This window comes from Cynara cardunculus, unplaced genomic scaffold (assembly GCF_001531365.2).
Source record: "Cynara cardunculus var. scolymus isolate 2C unplaced genomic scaffold, CcrdV1 Un_Scaffold_1471, whole genome shotgun sequence".
Taxonomy (NCBI): domain Eukaryota; kingdom Viridiplantae; phylum Streptophyta; class Magnoliopsida; order Asterales; family Asteraceae; genus Cynara; species Cynara cardunculus.
Genome location: NW_020200775.1, coordinates 37018 through 61885, shown reverse-complemented (window position 1 = coordinate 61885; position 24868 = coordinate 37018). Strand labels below are relative to the sequence as shown.

Genomic DNA, 24868 nt, shown 5'->3' with positions numbered 1-24868 from the left:
AAAAATTGGTCTATCACACAGAAGCTCTGTATTTGTTAAATACATAGCTCTGTATTAAAAAATTGGGTTTTTGTGCAAAGGCTCTGTATCCGCTAGATACAGAGCTCTGCTTTTAAAATAAGKCTTCCGCATACAGAGGCTCTGCATCTTCTAAATAAGAGCTCTGTATTAAACTTCCTTTATAAAAATCATTTTGAGAATTTTTATRCTTGGATTCTTTTTAYGAAAAATWGACCAGAGGAGCTCTAGTTGGTCTTGATTTTAGATTGGAAGCTCTGGATTGAGGAACCAGAGGCTCTTGTTAAACTTAAAGCCTTTTATAAATATTTTGGTTTTGAACCAGAGGTTCTGGATTGAGGAACCAGAAGCTCTAGTCATAAATCTAAAAGAGTTTTCAAATGTTTTATACTTGGCGAACTTCCTTATAATAGTCCAGAGAGGATCTGGATGGCCTTGAGAGCTAGTCCGGAGAGGCTCTTGATGGTCTTACGCGCAATTCCAGAAGCTCTGGTTGAGCGTGCATGTATTGTCCAGAAGCTCTGGAAGAGGAACCAGAGGGGCTCTGGACCTCTTGATGTCAAATTTTCTAAGTGTTGATTTTTGACCAGAGGACCGATAGACCAAAGCAGAATCTGTTTTTATGCCACAATTTGTAATAAAGGTTTTGGTGTTTATCACCCTGCACTGCATGAAAAAAGGGGATCTCACTAGACTGTTGTCTAACCCTCATTTTGTGTGTTTCAATTATGTGTGTGCACCCAGCTATAGTGATAAGGGGAAAGGCATACTATGATTCTATTTTTACTTGCATGCGGGAAGATAGGAACTCATAGGAATTACATTTGCAAGAACTTGTATTTGGAATTTTTGAGTTGTGTATTTTGTATTTTAGACTCTTGTATTATGGACCTATGTGGGTTTAAAACATGTATTTGATGTATGAAATATGTGTTATATGGAATGTATGGATTTGGGGGTGTTACAATCTCTGCCCACTAGATGAATATCTAAGAACTTAGCTGAATGATGATCTATATGGAGAGATGATGGACCGTAGGATTCGAAAGAAAATGCTCAGACGAAAGATGCAAGGAGAAGAAGTTCCAGATTACCTCAATTTCAACAATCTATATTAGTCAACCTTTCAGTCTTGCAAATCTTGTATTTCATCTTTTCTTTCAGTGTATATCTCTTAAGTTTTAAGTCTACCAAAACCGATTGTAATCAGATGTAATATTTTCCCTTGTAAAGTATTTCAATAAAATAATTGGTCCATTGAAAAAAATCTCTCAAAAGAGTAACTGGGACAAGTAATTATGAGTTCTATTTATTTCTTACTTTCGCTGACACCTTTCTAGTCAGTGAATATACTTTCAGTATTCAGTTACTAATATTGTGTAAGTTTATTATTTCCTTGTAATCCTTTACAATTAAAGCAAATTTCCATAGTAAACTGTATCACTTAAAAAGATCTCAAAATAGTTAAAAATGACAAGTATTTTACTAATACCTTTTCCTTACTGTTATACCTAAGCAATTTTTTTATATTGCTTTGTCATCATCAAATAGGGGGAGATTGTTAATCCTCTCTCTATCAATGATTTGATAATGATCCGTTTTATCTATCGAAGTGTACTCTCTCTGTATTCAGCTTCAGCGATCATCACTGAGTTTGTTCAATGATCGTTGAACATGTATTGTAATTCTCTCAAAGACAAGTATTCTTAAGGAAGACAAAAATCACACCACAGAACCTTCAGCGATATCGAAGATTAAGCTGAAGATAGAGACAAGCAACTTCGTGATCTAATGCGGTTTTCAGTGATATCAAGCTCGTCTACACAAGTGTGAAATCTACACAAGATTCAGCGAATACTAAAGAGACCTCAGCGTTATTCCAATGTCAGTGATCAAATGAATCTTGTTGAACAAGATTAGTTTTTGTCTTGTCCTTACACAACCCATACCTCTCACATTAAAGTACTGTACAGAGTCACTCTACTGTCTCCAAGCGTGCTTACCTATTTTGTGAAAGACGTTGTTCATATACGGCTAAAGCCTGTATATCTGCAACAAAGAACAAGCTCACCTCTTGAAGCTTGCCACGTGTTTTGTACTTTCTGAATTGCATTTAATGAAATGGGTATAAATAGCTGAGAAGTTTTTCCTTCTCACTAGACTTATGAATCTCAGTCCAAGCCAAGCTTCCTTGCCTTGAAATTTTTTTTACCCAAGAAGATACTCATCCCTCTAACTCTCTAATTAAGAGAAAGACTTCCACTTTAACCAGTGAAGAGCAATACACTTCTAACCTATTTCTTTTAGCAAATCTTTTTTTTTCTTACTTACCGTAACTTGTGTGTATCTTTGATTGTTTAGATAAGTTCTGTATCATATCTTTTTCGCAAACAATCTGTAAAATTTTGTATTGATCTTCTTTATCAATAAATAATATTTAAAAGTGAAGGTTGTTGTGTTTGTATTCATCCCCCCTTTCTACAAACTGTTACCTGTTAACTCTTGTAGATCCGGCTGGGACCAACAAGATATCTCCAACATCTCTATCAGTTTTTAATTGCTTCGGAGAAAAACCACATAGGAAGATAGAAAATGGAACAAGTTCTTTATCATGCCATTCTATAGAACTTTTTTAACAAGAAGATTATATCAAAAAGCGAAGAGATACTTACGGTGAGGACAATATATTCTCAAATTTGTAGTTTATGAAGTAGGCCAAGATCCCCAAGATCGAGGCGATATCCAAGCGTACCTTCACAACAAGTAAAGACGATAAATTCAAGTATCTAAATATCCAAAAGTACTCTCTAAGAGCACTCGTCAAATTTGTAGTACTGTTACTTAAAAGATCCATGGCTACAAGCTCCTCAACTCCAGCTAGCTGAGGAGTAATTTTAATATTAACAATCGAATACTGTTGTCAATGTTGCCAGTCACATACTGGGCATCCATTTCACTAACTGAGATGTCAAGATGGCTACTATTGAAGACATACTAACTGAAGTAGTGTCATTACCCCCCATATACTCCTCTCATAGACCATCATCACATAAGAACAATGCTTGTAATATTGTCCTTTGAATTACTTGCCTGGATATCTCATCCACTTCACTACTCATACACTACTATTCTCGGATGTAACTTTCATTCTGTTCACACCTTTAGCTTCTTAATTCCCAAAACTAGGAAGAACTTCTTTACAATTTAGACAAAAATATGACCACATTGAGTCAATAAGAGCTTTGGTCCAATTTGAGTAAAGTTTTTCCAAGGGGTCCTGTCCCCTTTTTCCCAAAAAAAGGAGCCTTGGTCCAATAAAGAATTTGGATCCTCAAACAGGTGCACGACAAAAATGCAAAAGATTCTGAATTCCTGAGATTTAAGACCTCAATTAAGTAATAGAAGTCTAAAACCAACCAATTAACTCAAAATTTTAAACCAAAAAACCGGATGGTCATAAATTGCATCACATTTCTAAATATTGTTATATATAAGCAACAAAACACCAAACACTATCAAATTAACTTAATTGGTTGCTGAAAATTGTACTTAATTTTCTAATTTTGGTAGAGGAAAGTGGCAACAAACAAGATAGGCTGGGTAGTTTGCTCACATTACTCAGCATGATAGTACATTGCTGTGGTGATGATATATCTGAGGAGTAGAGAATGATGGTGCAATGTGAGTAGTACATGAATTCCCATGTAGAAGCCACACAGAAATCATTGTTGTTCTCCTCATGAAAGTGATGTAACTTCATGCTAGGACTCCATTTTAAGATATAAAAATACCATGATTAATAATCAGAAATTACAGCGACAGAAATATAAGTTTTGCCATGACACAAGTGATGGAAATTTTTTTAACTACTATTTACCAAAACTTAATTGAAATTTGAGATATGCCAAAAGACCAGCAGAAGGCCTAACCCCTAAATTCAAAGCATAAGATAAAAACCAAAAAGAAATAGAAAACATACACAAACCGATAAGAAGATAAAACCTTTAACCTATATTTACCGTATCCAAAATGCGAAAAGACAGCTTCTTGTGAGGGAAAATAACCTACATAATGGAAAAGATAACGTTAATATGAATTTCTTGTGAAATTCACACATAACACTGAGCAGATGTGTAGAATTAAGCAGCATGGCTATGTTCACCGTCAAATCAGGAATAGGAATCCTCTCATAGATCTTCAACTGCAACAGAGGAGCTTGATCTATGCGTTCTTTTTCCTCGATTTCTTTTGTGTAAAGCAAAATCAATTCTTGGAATGCGGGTTCCTATAAGCAGAAAAGCTTCTCTTGTCAAGTTGATGATAATACATGATGCTTAAGCATAATAAAATATGGTTCTCAAAAAGCATTATTGTGTCATTAATCAAAACAGAACCAAATATCAAGTTGCCAAATATATAAAACGAGAAGGCTAGAAGATGATAATGGATACCATATGCATCAACAACCAATCTCTCAACACATTTCAAGTTCGAGCATACATGTCAAACATGCACAGCTTGCTATATATACAACCAATTTGTGTTTTTTGATGAGGTATGTTTCACTAATATATTGGGTACTTGATCCCAAGAACACTAATATTGGCTTTATAGGAGTTTGTGGCACGTACCAAACACTTAAAAGAAACAAATGCCAGTCCACCAATATGCAGGTAATCACATGAAATATCCTATTCTTTTAGCTGCACATAGCTGACTCTTTACCACAGTACATATCCAAAGAAACCTGACACAGAATCCCAGCTCCTGTACAAAAGAATACCCATGCCAACTCAAAGTTGAGTGTGCGATAGCTGGTACTCAGATCCAACAATGGAAAGAGAAAATGCCATCAATCATTTCATTCTTATTCCTTGATTGAACCAAATATTTACAAAAAACATCATTTTCATTCCCTACCTTCTAATACCCCCAACCAAACGCCCCCTAAGTGTTCCTTGTCATTTCAGAACTAAGGTTAGGGCCATACTTGCAATGAATTAAAAACTTGGCCAGTCAAAATAAAGTCAATGTGTGGTTTGCATCCCTAATATATCCGGCATATTCCGTGCAGACCCTTCATATACGATTTTCCTCCACTCAAAAGTACAAGAAAATATTGGACTTCCAAAAGTTCAATAACTTCAAATTTATTCTAAGAATTTGGTTTCCATATAAAATTTTGAAGAACTACAAAATAGAAAAAAATATTAAAAAACATCAATGTTCAAATTTGGATTCATCCATGTTGACTTCTAAACTGACAAAGGATGTACTCTTTTTCAGCCAAGACAGTAACAAAATGCGGTGATCTTAAAAACTCAAAACCTCACATACAACAGTTAAATGTTAAAGATTATAGTGCTCATGCTTATGTGTACAAGGGTACTAGAGCAATGGTGTTTGTAGATCATCAAGCACAAAAAGAGAGTATACTATAACAGAAAACTGTGATTTGTGTAATACCTGAAGGATTGATCGTGACGAAAAAATTGAAAATGCGCTCTTCAACATTTTCCAAGGATTATTTCCACACAATCTTCTTGAAGCCGGCTCCCATATATCACTAAGTGATATTCTCGACAAGAAAATTGGCCTGCATAAGAATTATTATATTACTTTTTTTCATGATGGATACTCAATATCCTTGAAGATACTCGATATCATTGTAAAAAAGGAAATGGAGATTATGGGTAACATCTCCTTGTAATTTGCTGCTGTGAATATCTTAGGAATCCTTTTCTTTTCTTCGCATATTCTTGGTGTATACATAGCCTTTGTACCTCCCTCTTTTGAGATAAGTGAAATAAAAAAAAGAATTCTACATGGTATCAGAGCTCGGTTTTGTAACAATCACTAGTTTCACGGATGAAATTTTTTTGGTACGTTTTTTCCTTAGATCGAAATTTTTGTTCATCATCTTTTTCTTGGTTGACAAGTTTCCTTGGGTCCGAAGTTTTCTGTTTGTCGGTTTCTTTGGCACCCTGTGAGTACATTTATCCTCATCTCTGATTGTTGGCTATTTGGCACCCTGTGAGTGTGTTTATCCTCATCTTTGTTCGTCGGCTATTTGGCACCCTGTGAGTGCGTCGTTCGCTCTCTGGTTTGTTATCCTTCGTCCTAAGTTCTACGTTCTCTCTTCTGGTTCGTGATTTATTGGAAGATGACTAGAGAAGACAAAACATCTGATAGTAATAGTAGTTTACGTGTACCCGAGATGCTTCCAGTAAATGTTAAGCTCACCAACAAGAAGCTTAATGGCTCCAACTACTTTGAGTGGAGCAAAACTATTTGTATCTATCTTCGGAGCATGGGAATGGCTTCTCATCTCACATTGGATCCTCCTAAAGGTAACAATGCTGATTCATGGTTCCAAAGTGATGCTCGTTTGTACTTGCAAAATATCAATACTATTGAGCCATTTGTTTCGTCTCTGGTTAGTCATTGTGAATATATGAAGGAACTTATGGATTATCTTTATTTTTTGTATTTTGGACAAAGTAACATCTCTCAAATCTATAGTGTTTGTAAGTCCTTCATCGTGAACAAAAGGACCGATCACTCACTACGTATGTCATGGAGTTCAAGAAAGTATACGAGGAGCTTAACTCTCTTCTTCCATTAAGTGTTGATGTCAAAGTCATGCAGACTCAGAGGGAACAAGTGGTTGTTATCAGTTTCTTAACCGGTTGCGACTAGAATTTGACTCTATCAGATCTCAGTTCTTGAATGAATATGTTATTCCTTCTCTTCAAGAAACATTAGCATGTGTTCTTAGGAATGAGAATCTTCAGGCTTCTCAAACTTTTGATCACAACAATGCTCTGGTTGGTCGAGGGGGATTTCGTGGTGGCTACCGAGGATTTCGTGGCGGTCACCGTGGTGGCCCTAGAGGTGGCCACAATGACCGAACAACTAACTCACGGGCTACTATTCCAGATTCTGATGATATTGAGTGTTACTATTGCCATGAGTTAGGTCACACCAAGCGCACATGTAAGAAGCTTTTGTCCAGACATCCAAGGAGTTCATCGGCGCACGTTGCCTCTGCCTCAGATAACACTATTACTATATCCCCAGAAGAATATGCTCGACTTTTAGGGACTGAGAATTCCACTGCTCGGACAGCTGCATTTGCAGAGACAGGTAACTCTAGTACATGTCAATTATCTTATGCCTCCAAATGATTCATTGATTCAGGTACTTCAAATCACATGACAGGTAATCCCACTATCTTCCCTAATTTCACTAAACACAAATCCCCATCACGTCACAATTGCTGACAAGTTCTGGCACATCGATCTTACCTTGTCTATTTCGTTAGCTTTCGTATTGAGCCTACCTAATTTCTCATTCAATTTGTTATCAAATCAGCAAAATTACCGCGCTTTAAATTGTTGTGTCTCATTCGACGGAGAGGATTACTGGTAGAGGGCGGGAGACTGATGGCCTATACATATTTGAACATCAAGTACCTTCCTCATTGACTTGTTCTAGCTCATCGTCTCCACTTGAAGTTCATTGTCGATTAGGTCATCCGTCTTTACAAAATCTGAAGAAGTTGTGTCCTGAGTTTTCTTATTTACCTTCTCTACAGTGTGAGTCTTGTCAGTTAGCCAAACATTAGCGTATTCATTTAAGTCCTAGAGTCTATAATAAGCGGACCTCATCCCCATTTGAGTTAGTCCATTCTGATGTTTGGGGACATGTCTTGTTACTTAAAAACTTGGGTTCAAGTATTTTGTTACATTTGTTGATGATTACTCTCGCACTACTTCGCTTTACTTTATAAAAAAAATTATCTGAGGTATTCACACATTTTTGTTCACTCTATGCTGAGATTAAAACCCAGTTTGAAGTCTCCATTCAAACTCTTCGTAGTGATAATGCAAAATAATATTTGTCCCAAACATTTTAGTCATGTATGATTCAAAATGGCATTCTTCATGAGTCTTCCTGTGTTGACACACCAGCCCAAAATGAGGTTGCAGAACGAAAGAATCGTCATCTCCTAGAGGTGGCTAGGGCTCTATTAGTTCACATGACTGTTCCTAAAGTCTTGTGGGTTGATGCGGTTGCTACCACTTGTTTTTTTATCAACCGTGTCTTGGATGGTAAAAGTCCTTGCTCAGTTATGTTTCCTACAAAATCATTGTTTCCTGTCGACCCAAAGATCTTTGATAGTAAGTGTTTTGTCCACAATACCCGACCTCACATAACTAAGTTGGATTCAAAGTCTCTGAAATATGGCTTTCTTGGTTACTCTCGACTTCAAAAAAGCTATAAGTGTTTTCCCCATGCTTAATCGATACATTGTATCACGAGACGTTACATTCCAAGAGAATATACCTTTCTTTCCTATGTCCACCTCTTGCAACCCAAGAGATAGTGATGATTTGTTGGTGTATACCATACCTGTTCCCAAGTCTACTTCCCCATCCGACTCGACACAGACCCAAGAGCCTACTAAACCACCGATAGTTCATGTATATAATAGGCGGCAACGACCTACATCAGATCCCGACCCAATTCCATCTTCATCGTCTACAGATCCGCCTAATGATGATCCTCTTGCTTCAAATGATCCACCACCTTCCGATACATAATTCCTGATCTTGATGTTCCCATTGCTCTTTGGAAGGGTAAGCGCTCATGTACTTACCCTATTTCTTTTGTTGTTTCCCATGATAAACTTTCTTCACGTTCTCGTTCTTTGATCTCTACACTTGATTCTTTATCTGTTCCTAAAACGCTTGGTGAAGCTTTGGCCCATCCTGGATGGCGGGATGCTATGATTGATGAGATGAATGCTCACAATCATAATGATACATAGGATTTGGTAGAGTTACCTACACGCAAAAAGGCAATTGGCTGTAAATAGGTATTCGCTGTGAAAGTTAATCCAGATGGATCCGTGGCTCGTCTAAAAGCCCAATTGGTAGCCAAAGGACATGCTTGGGTCGAGTACCACGAGACATTTTCTCCTGTGGCTAAGGTACCCTCCATCCGCTTGTTTGTTTCATTAGCCGCTACTTATGACCGGGTACTACACCAACTAGATGTGAAAAATGCCTTCTTGCATGGTGATTTACATCAGGAAGTCTATATAGAGCAACCACAACCACCACCTGGGTTGCTTAGAAGGGGGAGTTTGGTAGAGTTTGTAAACTGCGTAAATCATTGTATGGTCCAATCCCCTCGTGCTTCGTTTGCACGGTTTAATGCTGTAGTGACCGAGTTTGGCTTATGGAGGAGCTCTTATGATCATTATGTGTTCTTTACTTCGTCATCTTCCGGATGTGTTTTACTAGTGGTATACATTGATGATATTGTGATTACTTGGAGTGATGAAACTGGGATCAAGAAGATAAAAGATTTCCTTGCATCTCGGTTTCAAACAAAGAACCTAGGTCCTTTAAATACTTGGGAATTGAAGTATCTCATACTCGGAAAGGGATATGTTTGTCTCAACGGAAATATTGTTTGGATATATTGAATGACTTTGGTATGATTAAAACAAAACCTTGTGAGGCCCCAATGATTCCAAATATGAAATTGAAAGCGGACGATGGAGATCTACTTAGAGGATCCAGAAAAGTACAGAAGAATCTTGGGGAAGCTAAACTACCTGGAGATTACATGTCCTGACTTCGCTTTTCCAGTTAATGTAGTAAGTCACTTTATGTCATCTCTGAGAACTCCACATTGGGACGCTGTTAGGCATACACTGAAGTACCCAAAGGGTGTTCCTGGTCTTGGTATCCCTTATCAAAATCACGGTCATCATGTCATCGAAGGGGCATCACAGATGCTGACTATAATGGGGATCCTACTACTAGGCGGTCTACGACAGGCTATTGTGTGTTGGTTGGGGGGTATCTAGTTTTGTGGAAAAGCAAGAAACAGAATGTCGTTTCCTGGTCAAGTGTTGAATCTGAATACATGGCTATGGCCCAAACCACTTGCGAGTTGATATGGTTGCGTAATCTACTAGGTGAAATTAGGTTTGCTCATTCTAAACCAATAAACCCGTATTGTGATAATGAGGCGGCTATCCACACTGCAAACAATCCCGTGTTTCGTGAAAGAACAAAACACATCGAGGTTGACTACCATTTCACTCGTGAAAAACTAGCGGATGGAATCATCTCAACTCCCTTTGTTCGAACAAGAAGACTACTTGTTAATGTCTTTACCAAAGCATTACCTGGTTCGTGAATCTCTTTTATTTGTAACAGGCTGGGCATGATTAACATCTATGCTCCAGCTTGAGAGGGAGTGTTAAGATCCTCAATATCCTTGAAGATACTTGATATCGTTATAAAATAGAAATTGGAGATCATGGGTAACATCTCCTTATAATTTGCTGCTGTGAATATCTTAGGAATCCTTTCATTTTCTTCTCATATTCTTTGTGTATATATAGCCTTTGTACCTCCCTCTTTTGAGATAGAGTGGGAAAAAAAAAGAATTCTACATGAACAAAGGAATGGAAAAACCAAAAGTTGTAAAGAAAGGTTATACTAAAACATATCAGCATAATTAGCCAAACCAAGGATTAATAGAATTCATAGTGGGCCAACATGCCAAAATATGAAACCTTAAGTAAATGCATAGACAAAAGATTAAACATAACTACACATGCACACTCACGCTCAAGCTGGAGCATATACGTTAAATATGCCCAAATAGTTACACATAGGATCAAGCTTCATTATTTGAAGCTAGATCATCATGTCAGGCACGTGATCTCAACCCTTGCAGCTCAACAGAAGGTTCACAAAAAAAGTACCACCACCATGTCTAAAACTATCAATTAGAGTGATTGAATAATTTTCCTTGACTAACCTAGTATAGTTTCCTTGTTTAGACCTAGCATTGTGTGTATATATATATGTATATTAAGGTGCTTTACCACACAATGAAAACTCAAACAAAAATTTCCCGAATCAGAGCTATTGTCGGTTACACTGCTATCCGGTAATTGGCACTGTCATCAACCCAGTTGCCCTTGCTATCTCCGTGTAACAAGACCCTAGTCGCCGACTTGGTATGACGGAACCCTAGCCACACTTCCACCTCCGGTACATTGCATCCCTCTTTCTATTTAATTGTCATAGTGCTACTAGTCCAAAAATCATCACCAATTTACCAGTGCAACCCTTCTTCTTAGGAACCGGGTCGTATGATAGCACAGACAAGAAGCTTGTCATGCATATGACCTGTCGTGTAATGTGGACTCCAGAACAGAGTTCGTGACATTCCTGATGCGTTATACGGTCAAAACATCTCCAACCCAACATCATATCCCATTTTTACACCATTACTCCAACCTTAAACCAATTCTTACACTATTTTTGTGTTTGTGAATACTATAACAACAAATTTGGTGATCTACTATCATATACCCAATTTGGTGTAAAATTACTTTTATGTTATGAACCAGTTGGACGTCTGAAATAAAGACAATAATTGGGTAGGAGCAAAAGTTGGATGCTTCAATTGAAAATAAAAAGATAGGGAACTAGCTTTTTGAGAGGCTATACTCTCCCAAGAACAGAATCACTAATTTTTCAATGCCTTCCTCCGTCCCCATTTAATACACGGCATGACAACTACTAAGAAACTAACTTCCATAATCACCTAATTACCCCTTATATGCTCTTCTAGAATGCCTAAAAAATATTGTTGGGCTTGGGATTTCGTAACTACTCTCTCGGGCTTATGGGTGAGTGCATGACATTTCATTACAATATGGTCCTTGAAGTTTGATAGTTATGTAATTTTAGTTTATTTCATTGCAGATGATATTATCATAATATAAATTTAAAAGCTAAATAAATAAAGAAGTAAGTTGTGGGAAGGTATTGTATTTGAATTTCCCCTGGAACTCAAACATAAGATTACAACACAATTTAACAATATATAGGAACTCCTCACACCAGACTTTCAGGAAAAAAGGAGATAAACACAACCTAAGAGATAATAAAAAAAACAACTAAGAAAAAGGGATAAACCTCCACTAATAATCACGCTTACACTCCCCCTTAAGTTGAATTGTATGGATTGTACAGCCCAAGCTTGTGAACAAACTTCTCGAAATCATGTATGAACAATGCCTTCGAGAGGATGTCTGCAGTTTGGTGTGTAGTAAGGACATACATCATTGAGATGACCTCATTGATTTTCTCATTAATAAAGTGCCTATCCATTGTCACATGTTTAATACGATCATGACGTAGCAGGTTTATTTTATGTGAACTTTGTCTTTGTTGGTACTCCCATTCTAAACTATTACAAAGCATGTTCAGCGATCACTGAACAGACTCAGTGTTATACTGATCACTGAAACTGAATATGAAAATAGAACTAAGTATTTTCACCAAGGGTCATCATCAAATTACTGAGAAAGTTTGGATCAACAATCTCCCCCTATTTGATGATGACAAAGCAATATAAAAGAAATTGCTAAAGTCAAAACATAAAAGGAATTAGGATTGATATCATACTTGTCCTGGGTACTGTTTTGAGGGATCTTTTCAGTATATGATAGAGTAAAAAGTACTTCACTGAAATTTCATTGATATGTAAAAGAAATTACAAGAGAATGAAATTACAAAAACTGAGAAGTACACTAACTGAAAGATTCTTTAACTGAATACAAAGAAAAGAAAATACAATGCATCTATCAGCTAAGATCATCAAATGTGATGTATTAAGGCATTTCAAATCCTTGATTTGTTCTCTTCAGCGACTCCTTTCGAGTTCTTCTATCCATGAACTGGCCGGGAAGATTTGAGACATCACAATATGTAAGGAGGAAGATGAGATGGTCATCAAGGGCGAGACAAAGCTTTGAAGCACACTGAAACCAGATATCTCCATTCATATCAGTGAAGAAGATACCATGTTCAAGTTTGTAGATGACATTACCTGGTATCCGATATCCTTTGGCAGGAAGAGTTAGATTCAACATTGATAGATTTGGAGAGTGGCGTGAGAGAATGTCATAGAGTGAAAACTTTGTTTGATGCTCATTTTCTCAATGGTAGATTGTTATCATCAGCATTATGTCCTTCGCGATTGGTCCTCAGTGGCAAGGGAGGAACAGCTACAACCTTTGAAATTTTTCCAAACAGTTTGTTCATCTCTTTTTCAACAATATACTTGTACCTAGACTTGGACTTCTGAATGCATTGACGAATCTCCAACCATTCTTGATATCCATACTTATACAAAAATGATGGATAATCGGTGATCCAATCATTATCATCTCTGAAGATGGCCATGTTGATCAAGATCCTTCTTCCTTCCGGTGATGGTGACGTTGGTGATCATATGCCATGTTGATCAAGATCCTTTGAGGAATGAGGCTTTAGACATCATCTTCTTCAGCGTCCGAGTCTTCAGGTATGTACCATGGAAGCTCTTCGTCTTCAGTTGTAGGAGGTAAGTCTAAGGATTTTTTAGGAGTCAAGAGAGGGAAAAGAGGAGGATATGATGGTTGTAGAAGGGATAGAGGAAGGGAGATCTGAGGGTAGAGAACAAAGATAGGTTGAGGTTGAGGGATGGCTTCATTATCATAGGTAGAAGGGGTTAAACCTTGAGCTCACTCAGGGATAGAGAGAGGGAGAGCTTCAGTTACCTCGATCGAGATTTGATGATGCTCCCCCAGAGCATTTAGGATGATGCCAAATTGTCTTCAGTCAATCCTTTCCCTTAGCCTGAGTTGGATTGTTGATTATGCTAAGAGGGTCTATCCCTTAGCCTGAGTTGGATTGTTCATCAGAGGGAGGGGTACCTTCTCATTCAGTGCCTGCATCCGCTTCTCGAGATCGGCGAAGGATTCATCTTGTTGGATGGACAGTTCAGCAACAATGTCTGGGTCATGTGGTCAGAGGCCGTGAAGGATGGCTCTAGAATGGGGGCTTCATGCTGAAGGAGCTCGAGAATCTTCTTCAAGGTATCCCTATGCTGAGCGAGTTGAGCAGAAACCTCTTCAGAGTGTTTATTGAAGGAACTCTGAAGAGTTTGGATTGCTGATGTGTTCTCCGTTAGGCCCACCTTGATATCTGAAACTTCAGCCTTGAGGGCACTAAGATGCCCATCAATGTTGGTCTTCATCTTGGAGAAAGATTCATGCACAAACTTGACGAAAGATTTCTGCACAAACTTGACTTTTGACATCATGGATTCGACTTTAATCAGCATTGTGTCTAAAGTCGGCAGCATCAGTTTGACATCCACAGTTATGTCATACTCACTGGTTGAGGGATTCTCCATGAAAGTACATGTAAAAGGAGAGGAGAACGTGTATGTTGAGTTAAGAGGTGCTCAGCGTTAGTAACTACAAAGGAAAAGGTAGGGAAGTTTGGAATACCTAATAGTCTTTCAGTGTTGTCCCAAGGATCAACGTTGAGTATGTTTTGAATGATGTCATGAGGATCATCGTGGATTTGCTGAGGTTCCTCACGAGAAGCGCCCTCAGTCATGTGCTTACATCACCTTCTATAGAGGTTGAGCGTCAAAGCGCTTCGGCCTTTAGTTAGGCAATGAAGAGGGCCTCATCATGAGTGGGGATAACCATTGACGGTTCATTGACCCGTGTTGTTGAGACCAAAGGAGGTGGAGAGGAGACAAGTGTTGTTGAGACTTAGGCCATGATCCTATGCAGCAAGGATGCAGTGAGATGCCTGAACTCACACACTCGATGACTTGGGTCACTGAGGTGGCTTGGGTAGCTTCCATTTGTACGACAACGCCTGAAGACCGGTGAAGAGATGGTGGTGGTTGCAGCAGACGCGTTGGTGCTAAGGCCGACTTCAACGAGTGTAGCGTGTCGAGAGGCTCCACTCAACGATGTGGTTTTCCCCTTTTCCTTGAAGGACTATGAGCGGCTTTAGATAGACGTTTTGATTGGAAGAATCAGTGAATCAGTTTCAAAAAAAACCAAAGAATTTTGAGGTCGGGAAGGTGTTGTAGAGAACATACCTGAGAAGAGCGGCACGTCATTTGGTGTAGGCTTATGATCCAAGATCCTGCTTCCCATTTTCGATAAGGCCAGATCACCATTTAATGGATAGACATCCTTGAACAAGCAGGCAAACACACCCCTGCGAAATCTGGTGTAAGAAACCACCTTTTCTCTTTGAAGCATGCTCAGCTTCACCACCGGGTCGTCAAAAATCAATTGGGAATAGTCGATTTTGCAATTGTACATGACTGAGTAGCGGATGTTCAGTGTTACCCTCCTAGCTTGGTCTTGTCCTCCAGTTTTCCCACCCATGCTCTGAATGAAATGAGCAAATAGGTAGTTCCAGCTCGCTGACATTATGTTTTTCTCGACCTTTATCAGCGTTTCGACTACTACTCCGGTCTCCTTATCTTCTGGCCATTTGTAGTCAATGGTTTCCAAGAAATGATGATTTCTTCAGAGGTTGGCTCAGCATCAAATGTCTTCAATTTCGGGAATCGAAGAGCTGAGCGAATAGTTTGTGGGCCAAACTTCCCAATGACATCATCTATCTGGAAGGAAATTTTAGTGACCTCGGTTCCCTTGTCATCTGCCTCCATTATAGTTCCGGCTGAGTACCAAAACTTTTTTCAAGTACTCCTTAGAAACTTCAGGCTTGAAAGTAAGAGTGTAACCCAAGACGTTGTTCTTGAGAAAAGTAGAGGCATCCCTGAATTAAGGTCTCCAGAAGGCCAAATGATAGTTGGCCTTGAATGAGCAGTCAGCAAGAGTGAAGTGAACATTGTTTGCAGGTTCGATACTGTGTTTGGAAGAAAAACAAGAGAAATAGAAAAATACCAACCATATTTTTAGTATAATACTGAAAATATAAGTGTTTTGGAGAGAGAAGAACCAAATCTAGTAAAACATTCAAAAAACCAAAAGAAAGGTTTTCGAGTTTGGTTAGGATTTCAAAGAATTGGTAAGAAAGACAATATTTAGTATATAAACAATATACAAAGTTATGTTTTTGATACAGAATGTACCATAAACATGTCTTTTAAATAGAATTATTAGAACAAGTTAACCAAAAATGGTTTGATCAAGTTCTTTAGAACAGATTAAGGTTTTTATAAAAGCAAAAAAAAAAGAATGGTTCTAAAAGATTTTGTTTGTTTTTCGAGAAAAGATTAAAACAAACAAAAAATTAAAAAAAATGTAGAACAGCAGACATGTTTCTTGTTTGAGAGTGAAAAACAGACTTTGTGTGTGTTCTTGGTGTTCTTGCTTTTTGGAGAGAGAAAGCTTGAGAGTCTTTAGAGAGCGTAAAGAGTGAAAGAGAGGGTGAGAGGATATTTATATGTGCCATGAAAGAGAAAAGGAAAGAGAAACTTGACGGTTCATGAAAAATAGAATCATGATGATTTTGACACGTCAATGAGTTTCTATTGGCTACGGAATGGCAATGGACATCATGTGTCAGAATCGTGGGGACAGTTGTTTGTATTTTCAAAAATAGTTTTGAAGACATTATAAATCACATGATTGTTCATTATCATTAGAACATTTGGTCATTGAATAAGAGAAAGAGTTAAGTGATTGTTTTAGGTTTTTGAAAATGAGTCACTAAGACAAATATCTCAACGAATGAGATAGAAAGACGTACCTTAGACGATAAAGATACATTTTAGAAAAGTTAAGTGATAGAATAAAAACATTGAAATATTCATTCAAATCACTGAGTAATGCTTATGACTGATAATTTAATCCTCAGTGTTCAGCATTCCAAGTTCGCTATTAACATGTTAAACCTTGTTTTATCAAGGGGTTTTGCAAAAAGATCAACGAGTTGGTACTCAGTCGGTATGAAAGGAAGTTCAATATCACCATTTATAACGATCTCTGATAAAATAATATATGATCTCAACATGTTTGGTCTTTCAATGAAGTGAAGTACATGGTTCTTAGTGATAGCACTAGTAATGTTGCAATAGATGGGGATCTTTGATAGTTGAAGATCATAAGTCAATGACTTGATTTCTCATCCAGAGGATTTGAGGACTATAGCTACCAACACCGACATATTCAGCTTCAACGCTTGATGTAGACACAAAGTTCTTTTTGCTTGTCCAGCTCACAAACTTTCCACCTAAAAGCTAACATCCAGTGGTGCTTTCTCTACCCAACTTACAACGTGCAAAATACTATCTGAATAACCCATTAGATCGAACCCTGAGGCTTTAGAATACCAGAGGCCCATATTGGGTGTACCCTTCGGACATGCCACAAACTTTGTTAGAGTTTCAGAGTTGGAATATTCTCTTCCAACAATTCTAAGGTCAATTAAGAGACAGTTAAACCGTTGGTCAACCTCAGACAGAGATCCGTTTTTGCCACAAATAAACATTTTGTATTGCCTCACTTTTACTTAGTAATACCTTCATATTGAACACAAAGTGTGTCCCACATGGATTTAGGGGGTTTTGAGGTTCATTACAGAATTGTATACCTCATCAAGGAGTTACATGGCTATTACAGTTCTAGCCTTTGTGTCAATGGCCACTTTCTTTTTGTCATCATCTGTCCATTGATGAACTTGTTTAGCTACATGCCTTTCAGGTACCATAGCAGTTGTAGCGGTGGCCGAAACAGTTGATATGGTCATAGAAGAAACATAGAGTCCTTTACAAATGTAGTAAGGAATTTCAAGATCTACACCTTCTAGGAAGAGAGCCATATGTTTTCTAGACAGCAAAGTTATCTTTGCTAAATCGTGGAGGTTTGACAAGAAGCTATTATCGTGATAATTGTTGTTTGTGTTAGTCATAGCCATTGTAGAGAATAGCTAAAGAAGAATGTAAAGGAAGAGTAACACTGCTCTGATACCACTTGTTGGTCCCAAATAAGGTTCTACAAGAGTAAAACAGATTGTAGAAGAAATCAATACATGAAATTTACATATTGTTGCCGATTAAGGTAAGGTAAAATCTAATCTAAACAACCTTGAGAATCACTAAGTTTCATGCACAAGAAAGTAAGAACAAGAGAGAGAAGAGTTTGGAGGAAGAAGAATGTCAAGAAAAAGAGTCTTCTTAGCTATTTATACCCACTGCATTAAATGCACCTCAGCGGGTACAATCCACGTGTCAAGGGATGAGTGGAATGCTTGTCCTTGTTCATCAAATGTGGCAAGCTTTTGGCCGCATAACAGTTGCTTCAGGTAGTTGGTAAGCACGTTTGGAGACAAAAAGTAATCGATACGTGTACCTTTGTCTAGTGGAACTAAGTACCTTCACCAAGTATAAAGGGTCATCATCAAATTACTGAGAGCTCCAATCAACAGATCTAGCCCGATTGCGCCCTTTCTCCACTCTTTCTTTTCTCTTTATTGTCTTCTTCTTTTCCGATCGACGTCCACACCACGAGGCTGTCATTGTTGAGAACTACAATAAGTCAATGGGAAACCTCCTCATCATTTGAGATAAAACCTCATCATGCGACCTCCTCGACGGTGGAAGGTTGCTTGTTTAGGTAGGTTAAGCAAAGTGGATACCTGCTTGAGAAAGGTGGCGCGTACCTCGCCTATAAGAGTAGAACGAAATTGATCATTCATTTGTCTTATCTCTGCCAATTCTGAGTGATCAAAGCCATATGGTCATAATGTTGAAGATGGATAATAGTGGATCGGACTCCAATGAGCTCCTTCTCCACGGATTCTACTCCATGAAATCATACCAAGGGGCTATGGGCTCAAACATGCTCTGATACATTTTGTTATGAACTGCACAAAAAGAATGCAAACCACTCATCTCCTACTGTCCACTATATATACTCAACCTCCTAACACTTTATTGAAGAAAAAACCCAACTTGCCCTCATTTACAACTGCATAAATATTCATTTTTGCTGTTGGTACCCTCCTAGCATATGTGAAGTGGATAGGTGGGTTCATAACAGATGGTCTCAACATTGCGAGGGCTGAGATCCATTGATTGCACCAAAAAGCAACTTTAAACTGTAGACAACTCAACACAACCTTGAACCTCGAAATCTCAGCCAGCCCATAAGCATATTGGATTCATCCAACAACGAGATAGATAATGTGCGAGTTACGTGACATTCCACAATGCAGAATCAGTCTAATAACAAAGAACCTTTCTTTGAACTATGAGTTGAATAGGCTTTCAGCTTAAGAACTTGTTCTGATAAGCTCACTAAGTGGGGTTTCAATATCAGCTTGAACAATCAGAGCAAAGACCATTTGACAATGAAATCCAGAGAGAAACATCATTAAGAACATAGCTTCTTAATCAACAACTATCAACCAAGAAAGATAAGTCGATTGCCTTCATACTTTCAGAAAACTAAATAACCAAAACGCAGATCCAAAGTTCTCAATCAGTCGAATGATTATCGGCACTCAAAACTCTAAATCACATTATTGGCACTCAAAACTCTAAATCACAACCATACCTCCAGAACAATGATTGTAATCATTCAAACCTCTAATTGATCACGTTAGATAAATGATTGAGAACACTCAAATCCAGAAACTCCTAGAACAATTATTGCCAACCTTCAAAATTCTGCTTGATCAAGTTAGATAAATGATTGAGAACACCCAAATCCAGAAACTCCCAGAACAATTATTGCAAACCTTCAAAATTCTGATTGATCAAGTCAAAACAATAATTAAAAGCACTCAACGGTCTGGCCTCTTGTGAAAAACTTAAAGAGTAACGATTGCAAATACTCAAAGCATAACACGAATATCGCTCAACACATGGGCGATGTTCTCATATATAGTGCAACACTTGAGCGATGTTCTCAAATATCGTGCAACACTTGAGCGATGTTCGTCAAATATCGCACATGTCTTGGGCAGTTTACAACAATATCGCACATGTCTTAGGCAGTTTACAACAATATCGCTCACTTCTTGGGTGATATCCTCAAATATAGCTCAATTCATCAAAATATTGCCTAAGACCCAAATATCGCTCCAAGCAGTCTCAAAATAACCAAGTCACATACATCTTCAATGGACGATATCTTACCTAATATTGCTCAATACAACCTTCATATCTTCATTGGGCGATGTTCTCGATGAATATCGCTCAAGGCAATATTCATCGAATGATGTTTATAAATCTGACAGTTAAGCTCAACAGTTCGACTAAAAATCATCAAAAATCCAAGATTTGTTCAAGTAAAGCCCAAACTGATAATTGAAATATGTGCATAACCATAAAAATATGAATCCTTTGGCTCGAATTGGTTTAGAACATCCAAAACATAATGAATTTGATCAAAGAAGCTCAAAATGTCGAACATGGAAATTGTTCATTAACACGAGCACTGTTCCATTGAAAAAACAGAATTAAAACTTGAAACTGTTGCAAAATATGATCGTATCGAATAGATTTGATTTGATTCTGCTCTGATACCAATTGTAAATCCCAGTTTAACACAACAAATCAAGATAAATTATTGAAGATTGAAAGCAGATTGCAATGAAGAACACACAAGCGTGACTTTATTCAAACTAGAAAAACACAAACTTATAATGCAATCTTTCACTAAACGACTCTCATTTGATACACATGAATAATGACAATCGAAAACCCAAGAAAACTATTTATAGCTGTCAATTACAAGTAAGCCCAAACACAATGCAAAGCAAGTTTACAATACAATGCAGACTTTATAAAACTTTCACTATCTTAGGGCTAATCTAGACCCAACAGTTTACTTACATGTAGCCAAGAAAGGAGGTGAACACCTCCTACTGTGAGAGGCACAAGTTTTTTGGAAAGGCAACCGAAGCCACCGAAAAAGAATTTCTTGATAATAGAATAAAGTACTTACATATAACATCCCTAAACAAAAATTCTAGGACTACAAGCTAAGGGGTGCTAGGCAAAGGAGTGACATCTCTGAAATTAAAAAACTAAAGGGTGGATCAGCCTACATGCCCTATAGCCACAAGATGGCATTCTACCCATATGTACCAAAACAAAACATAAGTGGTGCAAAAAAACCAAAAAAAAACAATTACCATCTTTCATCTTTATGCTTATCAATCGAACTTTAACATGATGAATAATAACCTCAACCACCATCACTGCTATCCTTGGATTGTGATTGAAAATTCTTTTGTTCCTTGCCACATAAAATACATCACTACCGCAAGAAGTATTTTAATGATTGCTCCAATATATTTCCCTTTTGAAGAAGGGCTAGATTCTTGATCATCAAAACCGTGGCTCTCATACCATTTAGAGATTATGGTTAAAAGTGATTAATATTATTGAGAGAGAACCCACAATAACGCACAAAAAAATTGACATGGATCGTAAAACATAACAAAGAAAGAAACAGAACTTACGAAACATAGATATAAAAATACTAATACCATTATTACTAGTAAATCCCCTATAAGAAAAATGGGCCACATAGCAACACATGAATTCCATAATTTACATTTACTAGAAGCACAAAAATTAATTAGGTACATACATATACATCAAGTATATACATATATGTACATGTAAGATATGTATGTGAATATTTCGCTTAGAATATATCAACAGAATTAACCACAATACCTATAAGTTTAGTTGCAAGGAGTCACAAACAATGGTATCTTTTATTAAGTTAAATATAATACAGTATCTGTAGAAATATTCAGTATCCTTAGAGATACTCAGCATCCTTAAAGATACCTCAATATCCTTGAAGATACTCGATATCATTGTAAAATAGGAATTGGAGATTATGGGTAATATCTCCTTGTAATTAGCTGTTGTGAATATCTTAGGAATCCTTTCCTTTTCTTCTATATAGCCTTTGTACCTCCTCTTTTGAGAGAAGTGAAATAAAAAAGAATTCCGCACGGTATCAGAGCATCTCTGATCCTAGACTACTCTCCTCTTGCTGTTGTGTTTCAATCACAACAACAATTAAGCAACAACAGTAAGCTCCAAAGTCCCCTTGCTATCGTTGTCCTCTCACCTTTCTCAATATCATTATGACTGGCACATAATCCTCTTCTCGAAACCACTCAGAGTCATCTCCAATTCAAAGACTTGCATCTAAATCCTCTAAGAAACACTGAGAGTTTCCTTCTAATTACTGGTCATAAACTAAACGACCATAATTTCCTTCAATGGTCTCAATCCGTCATGCTTTACATACGTGGTCGAGGAAAGGAAGATCACCTTACAGGGGTTGTCCTTGCTCCTAAATCTGATGAGCCCAGTTTCAAGAACTGGAAATCAGAAAACATCATGGTGATGGCATGACTGATTAACTATATAACCCTAGAAATAGGGGGAAATTTTCTTCTCTACTCTAGGGCTCAAGAAATATGGGAGGCTGACCGAGATACACATTCCAGTAATGACAACACTGCAAAACTGTTTGCCATCGAAAGCACACTCCATCATTTATGTTAAGGAGAGTTATCTGTCACCGCCTATTACAATACTGACTAGGCATTGGCAGTAACTCGATCTTTATGAAGCCCATGAATGGAAGTGCCCTGCAGATCAAGCTACAATTCAGAAAATGTTAGAGATGAGAAGAATATTCAAGTTCCTTATAGGACTCAACAAAGACTTGGATTAAGTCCGCGGGCGAATTCTAGGAATCAAACCACTACCCCCAATCAAGGAAGTGTTTTCGGAGGGTAAAAGAGAAGAAAGCCGTAGGAAAGTCGTGACGGGGACAGTCCCTTCAACCTTACAAGTCGACCGATCTGCCCTTGCTGCACGGGGATCCTCATACCAGCACTCAAATTCACATCCAAGAGGGAATCACTCATAATCAAATGAAAGCAGGCCCAAAAGTGGAAGGCGATGGTGCGACCACTGCAACAAACCCGGCCATGTATGGATAACTGTTGGAGAATACATGGAAAGCCAGCTGATTGGAAGCCTAAACGAGCAACTAATGCCATTGAAAATCGTGGAAACCTTGTTTCTACAATTAATCCTCATCAAGCCGAGACTCCTCCATTCAACAAAGAACAAATGGAGATGCTTCAAAAGATGTTTGGCTCAGTCCAACAGGTATCTAAACAACAACTATGGCATCCTCTCTAATCTCTTCCACCCTAAGCTCGGGAAATGTTGGTCAAACAGGTATTCAACCAGCCTTTACTGTCTTAAATGAATCATCTCAAACCTGGATAGTGGATTCCGGTCCATCAGATCACATGACTGGAAACTCACAGTTGTTTGATGATTTGAAACCGTGCTCCTCGCATTTATTCGTCCGAATTGCCGATGGAAGCTGCTCCAAAGTAACAGGCCTCGGATCCATGAGTGACAGAATATCAATCTCAAATCTGTGCTCTTTGTTCCCAATCTCAATTGCAATTTATTATCCGTTAGTAAAAGCTGCTTCAGATAACAATTGCACCACTAATTTTCACACCAATGGTTGTGTTTTCCAAGATTTGGACTCGGGGAGAATGATTGGCAATGCTAAAATTTGTGCAGGTCTGTACCAACTTAAAATGCAACTTGATCCAAGTTAGCCCGCCAACCATACCCACCTCGCACCAAAGAATAACTCAACCAATCCTCCAATATCAAGTCAGAACCAGCAAGACAGTGAGATCTTAAATCTACATTATCGTTTAGGTCATCCTAATTTTAGTTATTCGTCTCGACTACATCCATCATTATTCAAAAATAAAAACCCCCAGTTATTTCAGTGTGATATTTGTCAATTCTCAAAACACTCCCGCACAATCTATCCACCTAAAATACACAAACCATCTCACCCTTTCTATCTGATACATAATAACATATGGGGAAAAACAAGAGTAAATAATGTAAGAGGAGCTAGGTGGTACCTACTGTTTGTGGACGACTATACTCGTCTCTCTTGGGTGAGGAAAACTCAGAAACCAAAAGCCTTTTCATCAAATTTCATACGATAATAAAAACCCAATTTCACACAAATTTCCAAGTTTTAAAGACTGCCAATGCCTCGGATTACTACACCAATGTCCTTGGCAATGATTGAACACCATCTCGAGTCTTGAAATTCAAAACCCCATGGCAGGTCCTTCCACAGTCATTTCCTAATACTCATCTCGTCTCAGACATACCTCTAATTTTTTTTGGGTGTACAGCCTTTGTCCATATTCATCCACATCAAAGAAGTAAACTTGACCCCAAAGCTTCAAAATGCATTTTTCTCGGCTATTCTCCAAACCGGAAAGAGTATAAATGTTACTCCCCTTCTGAATAGAAGTTTTTCACCTCTATGGATGTCACATTCTTTGAAAACAAACCGTACCACACGGATGTTTAGGGGGGAATATGAATGAACATCCTCTCACGAATGAAGGTATTCACACCGACCCAATCCAATCCCTTTCTCGAATCTCTTCCAAAACCAAAGAAGATCAAACTCTCTTCCCACATGTGCCGAAAACTAAATTAGTCCAAACTAACCTCACCCATCCTTCAACCAATCATTCAAGCAATCCTATGACACCAACAGAAAATACACACCTCAACCCTCAAAAGGAAACCTGTAACAACCCTCATAATCCCATATACATATAATTCACATCATCATACTCATAATACTAAAMACARTATTATTACAAAACATRGACTAACAAAATGTATCTTTAATACATATATGAACAAACTATTATCATCGTTTAAACTTTTCCTTTGCTCTTATCTTGCAAAGTACGCTGACCTGCAAAACAGGTTAGTCCAATAACTGAGCGTTAGACCAAAAGGTCTAGTGAGTGTAAAAATCTCAAAACAAACAACTTACATTCCAAACAATCAGTTCAGAATCAAACCTGTTCTGAAATATAAGCATATTTATGTTTCTCACTTGCGGTTACACCGCCATTTCATCTCT

General features: G+C 37.8%; 1 protein-coding gene across 2 annotated transcripts in view; it reads right to left on the bottom strand.

Annotated features, from left to right (window-relative positions):
• LOC112502465 overlaps positions 1 to 24868 on the bottom strand; it is a 61723-nt gene that overhangs the window by 16549 nt on the left and 20306 nt on the right. For both annotated transcript variants that reach the window (XM_025106374.1, XM_025106375.1), the window contains exons 6-9: positions 5485 to 5614; positions 4181 to 4303; positions 4038 to 4082; positions 2691 to 2770 (exon numbers count right to left, since the gene is read on the bottom strand). In XM_025106374.1, the coding sequence (XP_024962142.1) occupies positions 2691 to 2770; positions 4038 to 4082; positions 4181 to 4303; positions 5485 to 5614 (378 nt within the window). The remainder of the gene's footprint in view (positions 1 to 2690; positions 2771 to 4037; positions 4083 to 4180; positions 4304 to 5484; positions 5615 to 24868) is intronic.